Source organism: Pangasianodon hypophthalmus, chromosome 2 (genome assembly GCF_027358585.1).
Source record: "Pangasianodon hypophthalmus isolate fPanHyp1 chromosome 2, fPanHyp1.pri, whole genome shotgun sequence".
In the NCBI taxonomy this organism is placed as follows: Eukaryota; Metazoa; Chordata; class Actinopteri; order Siluriformes; family Pangasiidae; genus Pangasianodon; species Pangasianodon hypophthalmus.
In genome coordinates, this window is record NC_069711.1 from 26,559,346 (window position 1) to 26,575,924 (window position 16,579).

The 16,579-nt window shown below is 39.1% G+C and overlaps 1 protein-coding gene across 1 annotated transcript in view; it reads right to left on the reverse strand.

Annotated features, from left to right (window-relative positions):
• iqca1 (IQ motif containing with AAA domain 1) overlaps positions 1-16,579 on the reverse strand; it is a 51,006-nt gene that overhangs the window by 25,029 nt on the left and 9,398 nt on the right. Inside the window, exons 7-9 of the mRNA XM_034310497.2 lie at positions 11,583-11,667; positions 11,179-11,316; positions 8,287-8,362 (exon numbers count right to left, since the gene is read on the reverse strand). Coding sequence (XP_034166388.2) covers positions 8,287-8,362; positions 11,179-11,316; positions 11,583-11,667 — 299 coding nt within the window. The remainder of the gene's footprint in view (positions 1-8,286; positions 8,363-11,178; positions 11,317-11,582; positions 11,668-16,579) is intronic.

Below are 16,579 nucleotides of genomic sequence, written 5' to 3' on the forward strand. Positions count from 1 at the left end.
TCCTCTCTTTCAGCTCTTTTACTCAGGGAACGATGCACCCTTTTTGTTTTTGAGTCATTCAGTGGGCAGGAAATACGTTTCTGAGTTAGAGATGCTTCCTAAGGTACAGGCCCTTCCGGCCTGGGTTTAAAATCAGCGCTAGCATCCAGCCAGAGCATCGTGATTCCACTGGGCAGGAAGGGAGTTCTCCGTGTTGCAGATCACCCGGAAAGATAAAGGGTGAGACAAAGAGGACAGAGGAAAACAGATAATGAGAATTTAGTCCACTAATTTTGAGGAAAATTTTGATGCTAGGAATTTGACCAAATATTGACATAAAGATGTCATAAGTGGTGATGGATCCAGATTTTACATATAAATCCTGACAGCAGTTGTGTGTGTTCCAGTCTCTCCATGACTGTGTGTGATTGGCTGCAGCTCTTTTGCTACTCACTGTTTTGTAAAATATTAAACAAGACAGTAGATGATGGAAATTCCCTTAAAATTTGATAGACATCTATATAGAAATGAGAGATAAAGACAGGAACAAGAGACTAAGAGAGAGAGAGATTGAGAGAGAGAGAGAGAGAGAGAGAGAGAGAGAGAGAGAGACGTTATGGGAAAACTTCCAACAAGCCCAGACAAGTGTCCTCCTTCTCATCGTATGTCCTAATGGCTTCCTTGTCCTCAGTGCCAGCGATCCACAACCAAAGTGTCAGACGGTTTCCCAGTGAACACTGTGTCTCTGTGGGACGAGGTAGCCTCCCGTCTGATGTTGTGTATCTGGGTAAATACAGAGCTCACCTTTCTGCTCCATTACAACTAAACAAACCCGTCAAATAATAACATCCCAATTGCTGACAGCTGATAAAACAGAGCTGAGGCTCTAGAGCCGGTGAGTCCTCACAGCCTGGCTGCTTAGTTTTAATCACTACTCAGACAGACCAGATGTGCAACTCCACACTAAATGCTGCTTTCCTTTTTTTTGGACAAATTAATAATCCTGTCTTTTGGGAGATTAACTACGAAAAATAACTGATTAATTATACTCTATGGTGTATTTTGGAAACACATTAAGGCTAGTCCACAATTAACCTTATGTAAATTACTGGCAAATAAACTGGCAAGCCCAGGAAAGGTTTTTTCCATTTCGTCTAGACATTTTACATCTTGAGCAATGTCAATGTCTTATTAGTGTAGAGTCACTGCATCTATTCGACCTCTGATGAAAAACTTGAAGAGGGCAGCAGAGCTAATGAGCATTGAGGATTGCAGTTATAAGTCAGGAGTTGAGAGCTGGAACTCATTGTGGCAATACCATGATTAACGCTTGGGAGGTGAGCTCAATAGTCTGCTTTTCATTATAACTCTTAGCTTCATTCTATAAGAATGTACCCCTGTGCTCCTGGGGTTGCGTCGGGTGACATGTGGAGGGAAACTGTAATGGAAACAAATGAAGTGGCTTTGACTGGGCATATAATTGCTTCCTACAAAACACAGAGCTGCTGCCCAACTGCTTTTTTTGACACTCATGTACATGCATGCACATGTACATGCCTAGTCCCTTTCCTTCCAGTACTCGCAGTCACAGGCACACACACCGCTACACACTCTCCTACACCAGAGTGTGCCGTATGATTGGGGGAGGGGGGCAGCTTGTGAAGCTTTCGCACCTGTTAATGTTTTTAATTTGATCTTTTTCTGTTAGCGCAATTGTTGTGAGGCAATTAAAGCCAACTAACTTTCTGATTGATTGCGGCCCTGAAAGATTTGGAAAAAAATGACACAAAGTACCTTAGTTACAAATGAGAGGAAGTTCGAGCATGTTAGTAGCTAGTAGCAAAATAAGTTAACCATCTAATGTTAATGGATAGCTAGCATCATATATTTAATGACTGGTGCAGTAAATAAATACATAGAGCAGTTAACACATTAAAAACTAGACTAGCTAACTAATTTTAAGAATATTTGCCAAGATACTTATATTTTCACTTTACATTGCATGACAGACTTAAGCTTCAGGCAGTGTCAGTGTCAAGAAAAGAAAATGGCATGACCTGCTGTAGGGGTGTAAGCCGAAGTGCATTTATACAATTCTGTAAGCTAATTTTACAAGTGTTGAAAGTGTGAGACAAAGCATTCAGAGAGTAGTTCATTAAGATCCATTATACCACAGCACACCTGAATGCTTGAATCTGATTGGTCAGAAGGTTTGCATTATTTTCGTGTAACAGCACATGTAGTTCTGGCCGTAACATGAATGTTCATATTAATGGGCTTGTTCTAATATGTTATTGTTTGTATAGGACTTGTACAGCAGATGCTCCACATAATCTAAGACTAATAATAAATGGATTTAAAATGGGTTTGTGTTTGACAAAGTAATTTTTATAATTGGTGATGTGGTGAATTTCTTTTGTTTGGAAAAGTTTATTCAATATTTATGGAAGAAGTCTCGGTTGTAAGCACTCTTAATTTCAGTACTGCTTTCCACTTCCTCCACTTTCTTGGTAAAATACCAGGCTGCATTTTGTGTGTGTGTGTAAGAGAGAGGCTGATGAGGGAATGACTGCTTATGACAGCTATATCTTATAGTCCCCTCTGAAATTATTAGAATGGAAAGGCCAATTCTTTTGTTTTTGCTACACACTGAAGATATTTGGGTTTGAGATCAAAAGATGAATATGAAATGATAGATCAGAATTTCAGCTTTCATTTCCTGATATGTAGATGTGTTAAACAGCTTAGAACATGGCACCTTTTGTTTGGACCCACCCATTTTTCAAGGGATCAAAAATATTAGAACATGTCACTGACAGGGGTTTCTTGTTGACCAGGTATGCCCTGTTAGATGGATTGTTTAAACAATTGATAGCTCTGTATGTCTACTCTTGGTTTGAGCCCTGGGTTTCACCTGTGAAGACTGCATTTGTTGTTAAAAAGGATAAACCAACATGAAGACCAGAGAGCTGTCTATGGGAGAAAAGCAAGCCATTTAGAAGCTGGGAAAAGTGGGAAAATAGATCAGAGACATTGCACAAGCATTGGGTATAGCCAACAACTTGGAATGTCCTGAAAATGAAAGAAACCACTAGTGTACTAACAATCAGCCATAAACCCAGTCAGCCAAGGAAAAAAACAACAATTGATGACAGAAACATTGTCAAAACTGTGAAGAAAAACCAAAAAACAACAGTCAGTGACATCACCAACAACTTCCACAGGGCAGGGGTGAAGGTATCACAAGCCACAGTTTTAAGAAAACTTTGAGAGCAGAAATATGGCAGAGGCAATACCAGAAGATGCAACCACTCATCAGCAGTAAGAATCAGAAGGCTAGATTGGAATTCACAAAGAAATACATGATGATGAGCCACAAAAGTTCTGGAACCAGGATTAACCTCTACTAAAGTGATGGAAAAGCCAAAGTGTGGAGAAAGAAAGGATCTGCTCATGATTCAAAACATACAAGCTCACTGGTCAAGCATGGTGGAGGTAGTGTCATGGCTTGGGCTTGCATGGCTGCTTCTGGAACAGGCTCACTAATATTTATTGATAATGTAACTCATGATGGTAGCAGCAGAATGAGTTCAGAAGTGTACAGGAACATTCTGTTTGCCAATTTACAGAGAAATGCATCCAATCTAATTGGGAGGAACTTCATCATTCAGCAAGACAATGAGCCAAATCACACTGCCAACACAACAAAGGACTTCAACAGTGGAAAAAAGTGGAAGGTTTTAGACCAGACCCTAAACTGACTGAGCATGCATTTCACCTCCTGAAGAGGAGACTGGAGGGAGAAAAGCCCCAAAACTAACAACAACTGAAAGAAGCTGTGGTACAAGCCTGGAAAACCACCACAGAAGAAGAATGCAACAGTTTGGTGATGTCAGTGGGTCACCGGCTTGATGCAGTTATTGCAAGCAAAAGATACGCAACCAAATATTAAGTGTTATTTGGTTTAATTTACTTTAAAACTATCTGTTCCTATACTTTTGTTCACCTAAAAATTGAGTTATCTGACAACAAACGTCTGATCTATTGTCTCATATTCATTTTGATCTCAAACCCAATACTTTTAGAGGGGACTGTAGGTGAGGACAGGAACTAACTTGTCTTTCAGACATTCCACAATTAAATCTGACTATAAACTGTTAAAATGCATGATATGTTGTTCATTAATTAAATAAACATTGTAATCATTGGAAAATCGTTGTGGTATAAGCAGAATAACACACTCCAGACTGTGCTGTTATACAGAAATAATGCGCTTGGCTTCTGCTTTGTGCCGCATCAACACCGAAACTAACTTGTTTCACAGATGTTCCACAACATTAAAGGTAATTATAAATGGCTAATTAAGAAATTAAAAATTTAAATTAGTGGCAAATTGCTGTGGTATAAAAGGAATAAACCAATTCTGGAAGTGCTATTATAGAAAAAGAATGAATTTTGGGGTAGTAATGGTCCTCCGCTTTACCCCATCATGTTTAATTCTTTACATATTGAAGAACAACTAAGAGAGGAGAATTTTGCAGGCGCTGCCACAGTAGATCTAAAGCATTATGGCTCTAAATTGGGATTTAAGAGACTGTAATAAGCCTCTTGAACTTTTTATTAGTGTTTGTGTGTGGTTGCTGAATGCCAGAGACCGTTTTATTTTATGAAGGTTGTGTGTTAAGACTGCAAACTGTTATTTGAGATATTTAAGATATCTACACTGTGATATATTGGATTTAAATTTGTTTTGCTAGTAATAGCATAGAATGCACTGAATGCTTAAAGCAAAAATGCACTGATACACAGGCTCATTTCCCCGTTCTTCTGTGGGTTTTCCATTGTATCTAACTGCTGCTATGCCTACCCTACATACACAAACATACAGCCCCAAATGAAGACGAAGCATCAATGACCACATCAAAGAATGATTTAACCATTATTACCAGACCTGTTGAAACTCCTTACCCTAGCACAATCAGCTATATAAGTGCACATCTAAATCTCCATTAGCTTAGCCAACAGCGATGACAGCGAAAGGGGCAGATGCTGTGCAGCTGTGTAGTGATGTGCCTCATGGCATCGTTTTTGATTTTCAGATTCACAGACACGCATGTGTTCATGCACAAAAAGTGTAACCTTAACCACATGAACAGACTAATAAGACCTACTTGTAAAGTGAACCTACGTGATTTTTTAAACGTTGACTGATTTCAATCTGTGATTCATATGGTTCTTGTGGGGCAAGCTGTTCTACAAGTGTAAATCAGAAAAATGCAAAAACATATTGTGTCAATTACATCTGTGTCATAGGTCTGCTGTGTTCAGACCTACAGGTCTACAGGTGAGTGGTGGTGTTAAAGCATGGGAGATGGATTGCAGTTCTGAGGAAGGAAGGGAGGAGAGGAAAGGAAAAGGAGGAGGAGGTGATGGCTGACCCAAAACAGGGCCTCACCCTAACCCTTGTTCTTCTGATAGACAGGCCAGGAGAAGATGGATGAGCTGTTCTACGATAAGAGAGCTTGAACTCAGAACCATTCACATTCTAACAATGATAATGCCTGACAGGCTGAACTCTAGTTATGGATATTTTTGGATTAACATCAATCTTTCTGGGTTGTATGGGCTGTATGCAACTTTTCAGAAATTCTGCAGTAAAGTAACCAGGAGATGTGAAACTTAGTGGATTTTGACTTGGTTTTGATTCAACTCTAACTTCCCTCTTACTGCTGCACCAATTGCTCCCCACTGACACATCCATGTATACACACACTTGCACATGAGATTTGTGGAGGTCCAACTTTCTCTCCTGTCAGCACGGATCATTGGGTTACAGAAGCACAACCTGGGATGCTCACTTCCTTCTAAAGTCAAACAGAAAGTAACGCTTCATTACAGAAACATGTTCATGCTGTCAAGGGATTAGGAGGTAGTCATACTGATTTTTCATTCACCATACCATGGAAAGTCTCTCAAGGACACACACAGATATGGACCTTAGAAGAAGAACCCTGGGGCCCAGGCATTTTAATTAGGCATCTGGCCAGACAGCATGAAGTTTATGCAGCTGATGGACTGTAGATGGTCGTAGATTGTAGATTGTAGCACGGTACTACAGATTTTTCTAAAGCAAAACATTTGGACAGATCATAACACTTCTCATTAACATTAAACTGTGGAACTGTACATATTTCACCCACAGACATTATTGTGCATGATGTATTTCTGTGAATTTTAGACTTAAATATGTTATTATTCCCAGAAGATGTAGCACTTCTGGGTGAGTTGAGTAAACATGTGTTTTCTGATAAATGACTGCAGTCAGTATCAGTGTGAGGAGATACAGTCTCCAGTCACAGTGTCCAAGTGCTATGCCTAGTATTTACCTCGGAAAGACAGAAAAGAGAGAGAGAATGAGAGAGTGAGAGAGGCTCTGGACTGCTCCTTTTTCCCATCTCTGACTACAGCCCTATAATCAATGGGTACTATACTGTATTTTAGACACATCTGTCCTCAGAAATGACAGATACACTCAACTAGTCAACTCAACCCCTTGCACATATAATTCTGACTTGTTGTTGAATACTGACTTTATTTATGCATGAAAATGGCCACACATTCATTCATTTATACATCATCTATTAGATCCAGAGGATCTGGCACAAGGCAGCAATAAACCCTGGTTGGGACATCAGTCCATCACAGGTCACCATGCACATTTGTACACTCATTCACATCTGGGGGCAATTTAGCTTAGCCAGTCCATATAAGGCACTGGCATATTTTTGAAAGATGGCCCAAAACTGTGGGCTCTGGAGTTGTCTTCATGAATCATCTACAAATAAATGGTTTTAAAAATGCATTCACTTTCTGTCACACCTCAGTGAAGTTTATTTAGTAAAATCTAATATAAGTAAACTTATATAATGATAATATGTAAGTAAAATAAACTTACACAATTACATAAACCCACTGCTCTATGCCCACTGCTCTGTGTGTGTGTGTGTGTGTGTACTTGGATGGGTTAAAAACAGAGCACAAATTCCGAGTATGGGTCACCATATTTGGCCACATGTCACTTCACTTTCACTTTAACAATGGCATGAGATGTGCAGTTTTAACCAGTGTAGTAAGTAATTGGGAAGTAACTCAAGTTTAGTTGTTTTCCGCCTGTGTTCTAGGACATTGGATTGGATAAATGTGAGTTTATAATGAGACAGCTGAGCAACTATTACCCCTGACACTGACTGACTAATTACAAAAAAGGCAGTGGTTCCTACATTATTCACCTAATATATTATATAGTCAATGGCCACTTGATCAAGTAAACCTACAATATGGGGTCACATTACTGGTACACAGTTTACTGACTGTGGCCCATCTGTTGCTACTTACAATGTGTCAGGCCCCCCCCCTGTTGATCAATGGACAGCTGACCAGTTATTTGGGTGGTGGGCCATTCTCAGCACAATAGTAGCAAGTGTGTTTTGCATTGGTATGAGTGTATCAGACATAGTAGTGCTGCTGGTATTTTTGGATACCTTAATATCAGGCTTATGACAGTCCACCAAGCAAAATTATCCAGCTTGCAGGTCTGTGGTGAGAAACCGACACTGAAAAAGGCCTAGAGGATGATTAACACACACTGTGTATGGAAAAAATGAGCTAGAGGGAAACCATGTAGGTGTGTCTAATAAAGTGGCTAGTAAATCCCAGTAACCCTACAACACTGTCGTCCCTATGAAAAATCCAGCTAGGTCTGTCTAGCTGCCAGAACACAGACTGAGCTGGTCAAACTTGGTAGACCAAGTTATTTTCCAGCTTTCCTATTACTAAATTGAGCAGTAAATGGTTGAGATTTTTTAATTGCCTTACTGTTGTTAATTTCTTTAAAATAACTTGTATGCTGTGTAGATTTTGTAGCAGTAATCCGGAAACCGTTTCCTTTCTACTGGCTTGGCCAGGTCGGTCTGTGTTTTGGCAGCTGGTAGCTGCTCAAACCAAGCTGGATTTTTCAACGAGATCCCTGATGCAATACCACATTCATATAATATCTTGTCACCGTTTGTCCTTTGGTGTTTTTCTGATATTATGGATGAGGTATAGGAATAGTATTCCTATATACAATGTTATATAATAGCACTTACTGTATATGTAGGTAGGTAGACCTGATAAAATACCCAATGAGTGTAGCTACAGGGCAGATGTTACTAAAAAGTGGCCATTTTTCTAAAATGAAAACAAGCACAGTACAGTAGAACATTGTGACATTAAGTGAAAACCATATACCCCTTTTCCTTCACTCACCTCTGTATATCTTAGCTCCTTCAACCACAGTTGGCAGAAAGTTACTGGGGCTCATCTTCCATCCCTCCTCCTCCTCCTGCAAAACACACAAGTGCTCTCTGTATTTTGGCCGTTTTCATCCATTACTCCATGCAAACTTTAGAAATAGAGAAGGCCTTTGAGAGTTATTGGGGACATTTCAAGGTGAGTTATGGATACTTCTGCTGAAAGGAGCAGAGATCAAAGCCAGGGTGTGATACTCCGGTGCGCTGTGATACCCAGAGTTGCTGGGTTAATGATGTCGATCACTGGTAGGGGAGCAGGGCGTAATGCTGTGAGCGTGATTTACAACTGCTCATGTTTTCCTTCCCCCAGTTGGGGGCCGCACATTAAAACCTAATCATTGTCCCCACACACTCGGACAAATGTTTGTTTTGCGGGTTGCACGCAGCCGGATTGTGGAGCGTGTCTCCGCTCAGGAGCAGCGTTGTGTTTTCACAAGGAATAAGGCATCCTGACACACTTTGTTTTATGACTGCTCTGGTTTTAAACACATTTCTCCATTAGTGGTTAACGGGCCCCAATAGAGACAGAAATCTATCTGGAAATATAAAAGAATCTTAAGTGCTCTTTAATACATCCGAGTGATGTATGGATGTGGTCATGGCATGAAGCAGGGCATTTCCTTATGGATCTACCAGGCTTTACTATAGGAGCATAGAGTTTGGCTAGTGTGCAAACAAAGTACTGGCTCAAGTTTAATTAAATTCAGACAGCTGGTTAAGGGTAGTAAATATTGGCTAAACCCAGTCTGGACAAACTGTTATGTTCTCTCCTGATGCTATTTTGATTAGACACAGTGGCTCCCATTTGAGCACTGGACTTGGTTATCAGTAATACATTACCACACTTCAGTTCTATACAGCCACAGCCTTTAAGAGGCACTAAAAACCAAAGCTACCTTCATGGAGTAACTATGAGAGCTTTGACGAAAATTCCCTCTAATGACCCACTCAACTTTCAGCAGGAAGTGCTGATTTTTGAAGAGGCTCAAATTCGACCTTTCACATCACTCCGCTGCAGGTATCAGTAGCTCAGTTCCATAATGAGAATAACAGGTGCTCTTATATTAACCTGAGCCAAAACAAAGGCTCTATTCTATAAGTGCAGAGAGCAATCACTTTGAGTGGGTATTTGTAATGCTCGACTGCTTTGCAGTTAGCCACTACCGGTATTAGTACAACAGTCCAGATTCATTGCTCCAAGAACGAACACTTGTAGATATACTAGGAAGGTTTTAGAGCACTTAAAACGTTTAGATTGCACGATAAGTGGCAACTTCAGTGGAAAAAAAATGTCCAAAATGAAAAAAGAATTTGCAGATGAATGCTTGTTGTCTGCTGCTAGTGGAAGCTGGTCAGATTCTGCATTAGCTAAAATTTGTTTATGTGATTATACTGGAATTTTTGGATCTGTCAGGAGAGAAAATTATAAGATGACACAGCTGTGAAACAAAGAACTTAATAAACAGTGTGTATTACAAATATAAGACTGCACATGCTCAAAAAGCACTATCTAAGCTATAAGAACAGGAACTGTGACTTTATGTAAAATTTAACTACTGTTCTCTTTGGGTTTAACATGAAACTTGTATTATACACTATAATGAACATGAACTACAATTCTGAGTCATTTCTAAAAATCATACTATATTATATTCAAGTGATTATGTTCAGGTTATTTGTTCCTAGATTAGGAAAGTGAAATACAAGTATGAAAAAAGACTATTCTTTGTTAATATGAAAAAATACTTCTACAAATTGTGTTTATATTGTTGATAACTGGGATTAATATAATGCTTACTAGGTATTTTAAAAATAGATTTCAGTGAGACATGTATTCATTAGGACTGAACAGAATATAAGAATTACAAAAAGTAAATAAAAGCATAGGAACTGATGGGACCAACACCATAAATCTTTTGTGTGATAACTACTGTGCTATGTAAACATGTGATTTAAACACCACTCTCCACTGTACTAAATATTCTCAACCGGAAAAGCAATTAGAAGCACTGAATATGTCCTTGGCCAAAAGGACATGCAGAATTTATTGAGGAAAGAGTTAAGAATGAACAGGGTAACAGGTTATCGGGACAGAGCAGGACACTGGAGACACGCCTTGTTAGAGCCAGAGATATTTCCTGAGACAGCTTCAAGAATAAACATCCTCACCATCCTTCATCATAGCCTCGGGCTAAAGAATTAACATTCTTTCCTTTGAGCCTAGTATTTTATATGCCTTTAGCTGCACGTCAGAGCACCAAATAATATTTGTGTTCCATTTTGTACACAGCTGGAATTGTGCTACTGGAAACGTACGGCAACAATCCATCATACGAAGGAAACTGCAATAGAAGTAATGACTGGACAGGCACTCCTTTGTTATCTCCTAAGTAGTTTCCACTGAGAAGTGTACTGCATGGTCAATTGTACACTACAGATCCTAATAACATAATGACACATAAACTGTTCCCACAATAAGTTCACTTCACTTAAATACACATTAACCTTTCAGTGTAAAAAGCAGAAGTAAAAGAGGACTTCAGTTCACTTGAATTCAAATCATCCGAGCCAGTGAGGTTACTAGGGAGACAGAAGAAGACTTTGGGAAAAAGGTTATAAAAAGGGGAAAAGTAAATGCTCTCCCATTGAGCATGTGAATGCCAGCTGTGTGTTTTATCCTTTGAGATTCCTGACTGCTCAATTTGTAATGACCACTAAAGACATTCAACATTAATACATGCTTCAAATCAGCAGCATCTACCTCTTAGATATGGATCGATAATCAGGGCTTCTGGTATATTTCTCAAGCTTGTGTATTCTTGTAATCATTTTCACTTCATGACCTTACCGCTGTATCAGCTTTCTCGCCTTTGCTTTTAGTCTTCCCCTTCTTGTCTTTCTTTTTGTCCTTTACAGCATTTTTGTCTTTCTTCCCCTTGGACTTCTTCTCCTTCTCTTGTTGTTTAGCGGCTAGCTCAGCAGCAACCTGCACAATAAGTAATACACTTAAATGAACTTGTGTTACACCCATACTGGGAAATGTCAGATTAAATCACGTCAATCAGTAATGTTCCGTGGAGATCTATTAATACCCCTAATCTTAGAAACGAGTATAAATATTTGTGGTATTTAAAATTACATAGAAGATCTGAATAGCATCAGTGGGATATACTGAGTCCTGTTGTTACGGAGATGGTAACTGTGTGTGTGTGTGTGTGTGTGTGTGTGTGTGTGTGTGTGCCTGTGTGAGACCTCCTCTGGCGTCTTCTGTGCAAATATGGAAGCTGATCCTCCATCCTCACTGCTTGGGAAATCAGGAAACTTTCCGGTGGCATCTCTGCAGCACAAAACAGAGATTACCTTTTAATGTGTTATCTAGTTAAGAAGCACTATGCTACAACCTTTACCATAAAGCGAGGCATTCATCAGCACTGACAAAAGATTTTTTGGTTCCTGTTTTCTATCCATTTCATTAAAACCATCTGAGAAAATGCTCATTCATTATATACACGATAAACTCTAACCTCCAAGTGACCATGCTAATTACAAAAATAAGAAAGGCCTCTTCTAATTAGCCTCCATTAAATCCTAGAACTCCCAGGAAAAAGAAATCCCAGAGCTCAGTCTAAGTAATGCAATTAACCCCAATTTTTTTTTTATCTTGGGCCCCTTTTCAAAAAGCCAGACATATACCCAAAAGATCTTTGTCTCAGAGAAAATGTCCATGTTCAATATCAACATCATATTCAATAACCTGCAACTGGTCATTTTAATTACTCTTTCCCATTTGTAAAGAGAGGTCTCCTCAGATTAGCTTCCCATTATGAAAAAAATCAATCTCCGAGCCTGTAATAAAATTAACCTAAAGATTTTTCAGAATGAAAAATACTGGTTTCCTTTCTTCACCATCTAGTCAATCAATAAAACATCTCAGAAGAGCTAGGACCAAGGGCGAATCGGTCATATTGGAACTGTAAACCTCTCACATGATGAGGTTACATTAGCCAGATCTAACTGTGGTTCTCAGGGGATCTCCGTCAGATTTAGAGTAGCAGGCTAAAAACGTCAGTCTCAGCTCTCACTTCTGCTTAAATTAATCAGAAGCAGACTGACCACACCTCACGTCACGTACTGAGAGCAGGGTCACAGCTGGAGGACATATAAGTTAGCTCTACTGGATTTGCTCTGCAGTGGTTGGATCAATAACTGGATTCATTTTACCAAAAGTAAAATGATCACAATCTATTTGTGGTTTATTGATTTGATTCATGGTAGGTCTTTCAAGCAATACGAGAACAAAACGTTTTAATTAAATGTAGAGTAACAGATAGCTACAAATTGAGCATGAACTATATTTGGTATATTTGAAATGAAAGTGAAATTGTATATAACAGTGTTAGAATACTCATTTTCTGAATGAATATACAGTTCATTCAGAAAATATTCCAAATTCTTAATTTTTTCCCCTTTTTGTTACATCACTGCTTTGCTTTAAAATGGAATTTCTTTTTTCAGCAGCATACTCAATAGGTTTGACAAATTTATTAGGAATTAAAAAACTGAAGTATCACATTTACACAATTATTCAAACTCTTTACTCATTGATTTGTTAAATGACCTCGGCAGAAGATTACAGCCTTAAGTAATCATGTGAGTATGATGCTGCAATCATGGCATACCCGTATTTGGGGATCTGTTCCCATTCCTCTTTGCAGAACTACTTGAACGCTCTCATCTAGAACAGGGAGCGTCAGGGTATGACCTGTTTTTCTCTTACAGAGATATTCAGCCGGGTTCAAGTTTGGCCTCTGGCTGGGGCATTCGGCCACTTCTGCGTTAACCTGGCTGTGTGTTTCAGGTCACTGTCATGTTTGAAGGTAAACCCTCACCCCATTCTGAGGTCCTGAGTGCTCCTGAACAGGATTTCCTCAGTAATGTCTCTGGCATTTGATCTGTTTATCTTTCTCTCTAACCTGATGAGCTTCCCAGTACCTGCTGCTGAAAAACATTCCCACAGCATGAGGCTACCACCACTGTACTATAGTGTAGGTATGGAATTATCCAGGTGATCAGCAGTGCCTGATTTCCTACATAAGACATGTAAAACTTAGCATTCAATCCTGTTTCTCCTTTAAGTGCCCTTTCGACAAACTCCAGCTGAACAGTCATGTGCCTTGACTAACGTCTGGCTGCTCTAACTTAAAGGCCTAAGTAGAGTAGTAGAGTGCTGCAGAGATGATTGTCCTTCCGGAAGGTTCTCCCATCTCCTTACAGGACCCACCATAGTTTGCCTGGGTGACTAGCTATAGGAAGCATCAGGAACCTTCAAGGCTGTAGAAAAATCTCAGTATGTGCCTTTCCAAATAATGTCCAATCAACTGAATGTACCACAAGTGAACTTTAATCAAGTTGTAGAATGGAAATGGGATGTACCTGATCTCAATTTTGAGCAAGGTAGGTTCTGAGGATCTGAATATGTATCCAAATGTGATATGTCTGAATACTTTCTGAATGCACTGTACAGTAAGTTTACTGGTTAGGAGTTCTCTGGCTTGTTAACCATGTTAACCATTTTCGAGCAATTATGGCTGAAAATGATCTTGAGTACAGATCCGAATGAACAACTATTGGCCTTGCATGTGTGTCAGCATTAACAGTTCAGAGAAAAATGCCAAAAACACAACTTAAAAAATGTTCAAGAGCTCCTACAGACTGATAAGGAACATCTCCATGCCAAATATTTCTGAAGCTCTTATCACCACATCATAAATATATTATACCACAGTGCTGCAGAATGTTTGACTCTGACTGGTCAGAAAGTGTTGACTAATTTTCTATAGCAACCTCTCTAGTGTTCACTATAATTTAAATCACAAGTTTATATTAATGCACTTGTTCTAATATTTTAAATTCTAATATTGTTTCTATAGTAACGGCTAATTCACAGGGACTTATATGGTTGAAGTTCCACATAATTTAATCTAATAATAAATGTATGAATAATATATTGATTTTTTTTTTTAAAAAGCATGTAATCGTTGACGTTTTCTGTAAGGAGATATTTATTTAGCATTTACAGAAGGAGTATCCAATGTCAGCGCTTTGTAACAGTCAGAGATAAAGCTATAGTTTTTTTTCTCCAGGACAGAGGGGATTGCACTTTCCAGTTTCTCAATAATATAACAAGCTGTGATTTTTTTTGTCCTACTAACTTCAAGAGAGAGTGAAAAGTGAGGATGGTAAGGGAATTACTGTTTATAGCTGTTATAATGTAAGTGATAATAAGTGAGGAACTAACTTGTCTTGCTGATATTCCACAATATGAAATGTAACTTTAAACGAATAAAAAAGTATGACATGTCATTCAGTCATAAATGTAAAAAATTGTAATGACTATAAACACTTTGAGGCATGCTGTTATTGGAAAATAATCAGCTTTCTTGCATGCCCCATTGTGCTTTATTCCTTACATAATGAATTCAAAATTTTATAAACACTATTAGTTATGAATAACATTTTCCAGTAACTCAAATGTTTGACTGTTACTGCTCATAAGTGAAGCCAACAGTTATGAAGCACTCAGCTATGATTTGCCTCTAGCCACTATGATTTCTGGAACGATGAGAGATAATACCTTGTACACTGATGACAATTCTTCATGCATTAAACTTTTTCCTATTCCACACGTTGCCACTGGGTTCCTGCAGCCATGTTTTCAGTAATCCTTCATCTGCCAAACAGTTTTACTTCAGCCTCCCTTCATCAGCACCTGAAAACCAACACCATGCCAACACGCTTCACCTGACCCAGCGTCACACACACATTGCTTGTATAAGCGCTTCAAGTCCAGAAAGGTCATTGTGGATGGCGTGCTGCTAAAGGCCCACAGAGACCAAGCTTCCCTGTGGGGTCCAACGGAGATGACTTATGACCTTAGTCTCTACACTAATGGGCAACAACATTCAGTGGCTGGTTGTAAATCAGCCTGGAATGTGCTAATCAGCTCAGCACAACACTGAATTGCCCACACGAGCTGACCAAGCACAAGCCTTAGCCTAGCATAAAGGCTAAATGAGACTGCCGTCACTATGGATTACATTCCAGCCTCCAAGCAAAAGAAGCAAAGACAAAACAATTGAGGAATGCACAACACAATTGGAGCAAGATAATGCAGGGCCTGGGCAGGGACAGAACTCAAATCCCTTGTGAATGAAGAGCACTGGAGCGTGCGAACAAATTAGTGGATTAGCTAAAGGAGACAGGCTAAGAGTGTATGAGACAACAGATTATTAGATATGTACAGCTACAGAACTACTGAAAGAGGCATTGTTGAGCACTGACAATTAACAATAAACAATTAAGTACTGAAACCAATATATACGATAGTATTATCTTTTTACAATAATGTTTACTTCATGTTTTGTTCACTATTTAGCAATTAGGGGTTTAACAGGAGTGATGCATTGATCTAAAAGGCAACCATTGAAATGAATCGTGGCAACAATCATAAATCAATTACATTTGATTATAAATTGATCAATTATAATCATTATAAATCGATTATCATCGAAAAGAGTAATAGGTGATATATAAATAGGCAGGCAAGGTGATTTTCCGTAACTCTGATACTTAAAATAGCCCTTCTCTATATCAGCATCTTTCGCAAACTAACATTAGGCCTATCCCAGATTCTGAACAAAGTTGGTCACAGTGATCGGAGGCTACTAAGTGGCTACTTATCATCAAATATTGAATCACTGCCTTATGAATCAAAATTATATTGTACCAGATTCAGTGGTATCATCAAATATCAAATTGTTGCTGTAAGATTTGTAGTTGTATTGTATTGTGTGGAAGTCTGAGGTCCGGGAACAACGGGTGCAAAGTATGAATATATCCTGGTTCCTGAAGGTATCCTATTTCTTCACAGGGCACCATGCACACACACACACACACACACACTATCTTTTACTATCTTTGTGAAGACCTTCCACTGACATAATTATTAATGCAGCTAATTAACGCTATGTCTACACCTAAATCCAAACCTAACTTTAAACTCAGTAACCAAAAGGAGACACACACCCACACCCCGAGAGGCAATTTAGAACAGCCAGTTCCTCTACTGGCATGTTTTTGGTAGGTTGGAGGAAACCAGAGTTCCCGGAGGAAATCCACACAGACATTGAACCCAGGACCTTAGAGCTGTGAGGTAGCAACACTACCTGCTGCTCCACAGTTCTGACCAA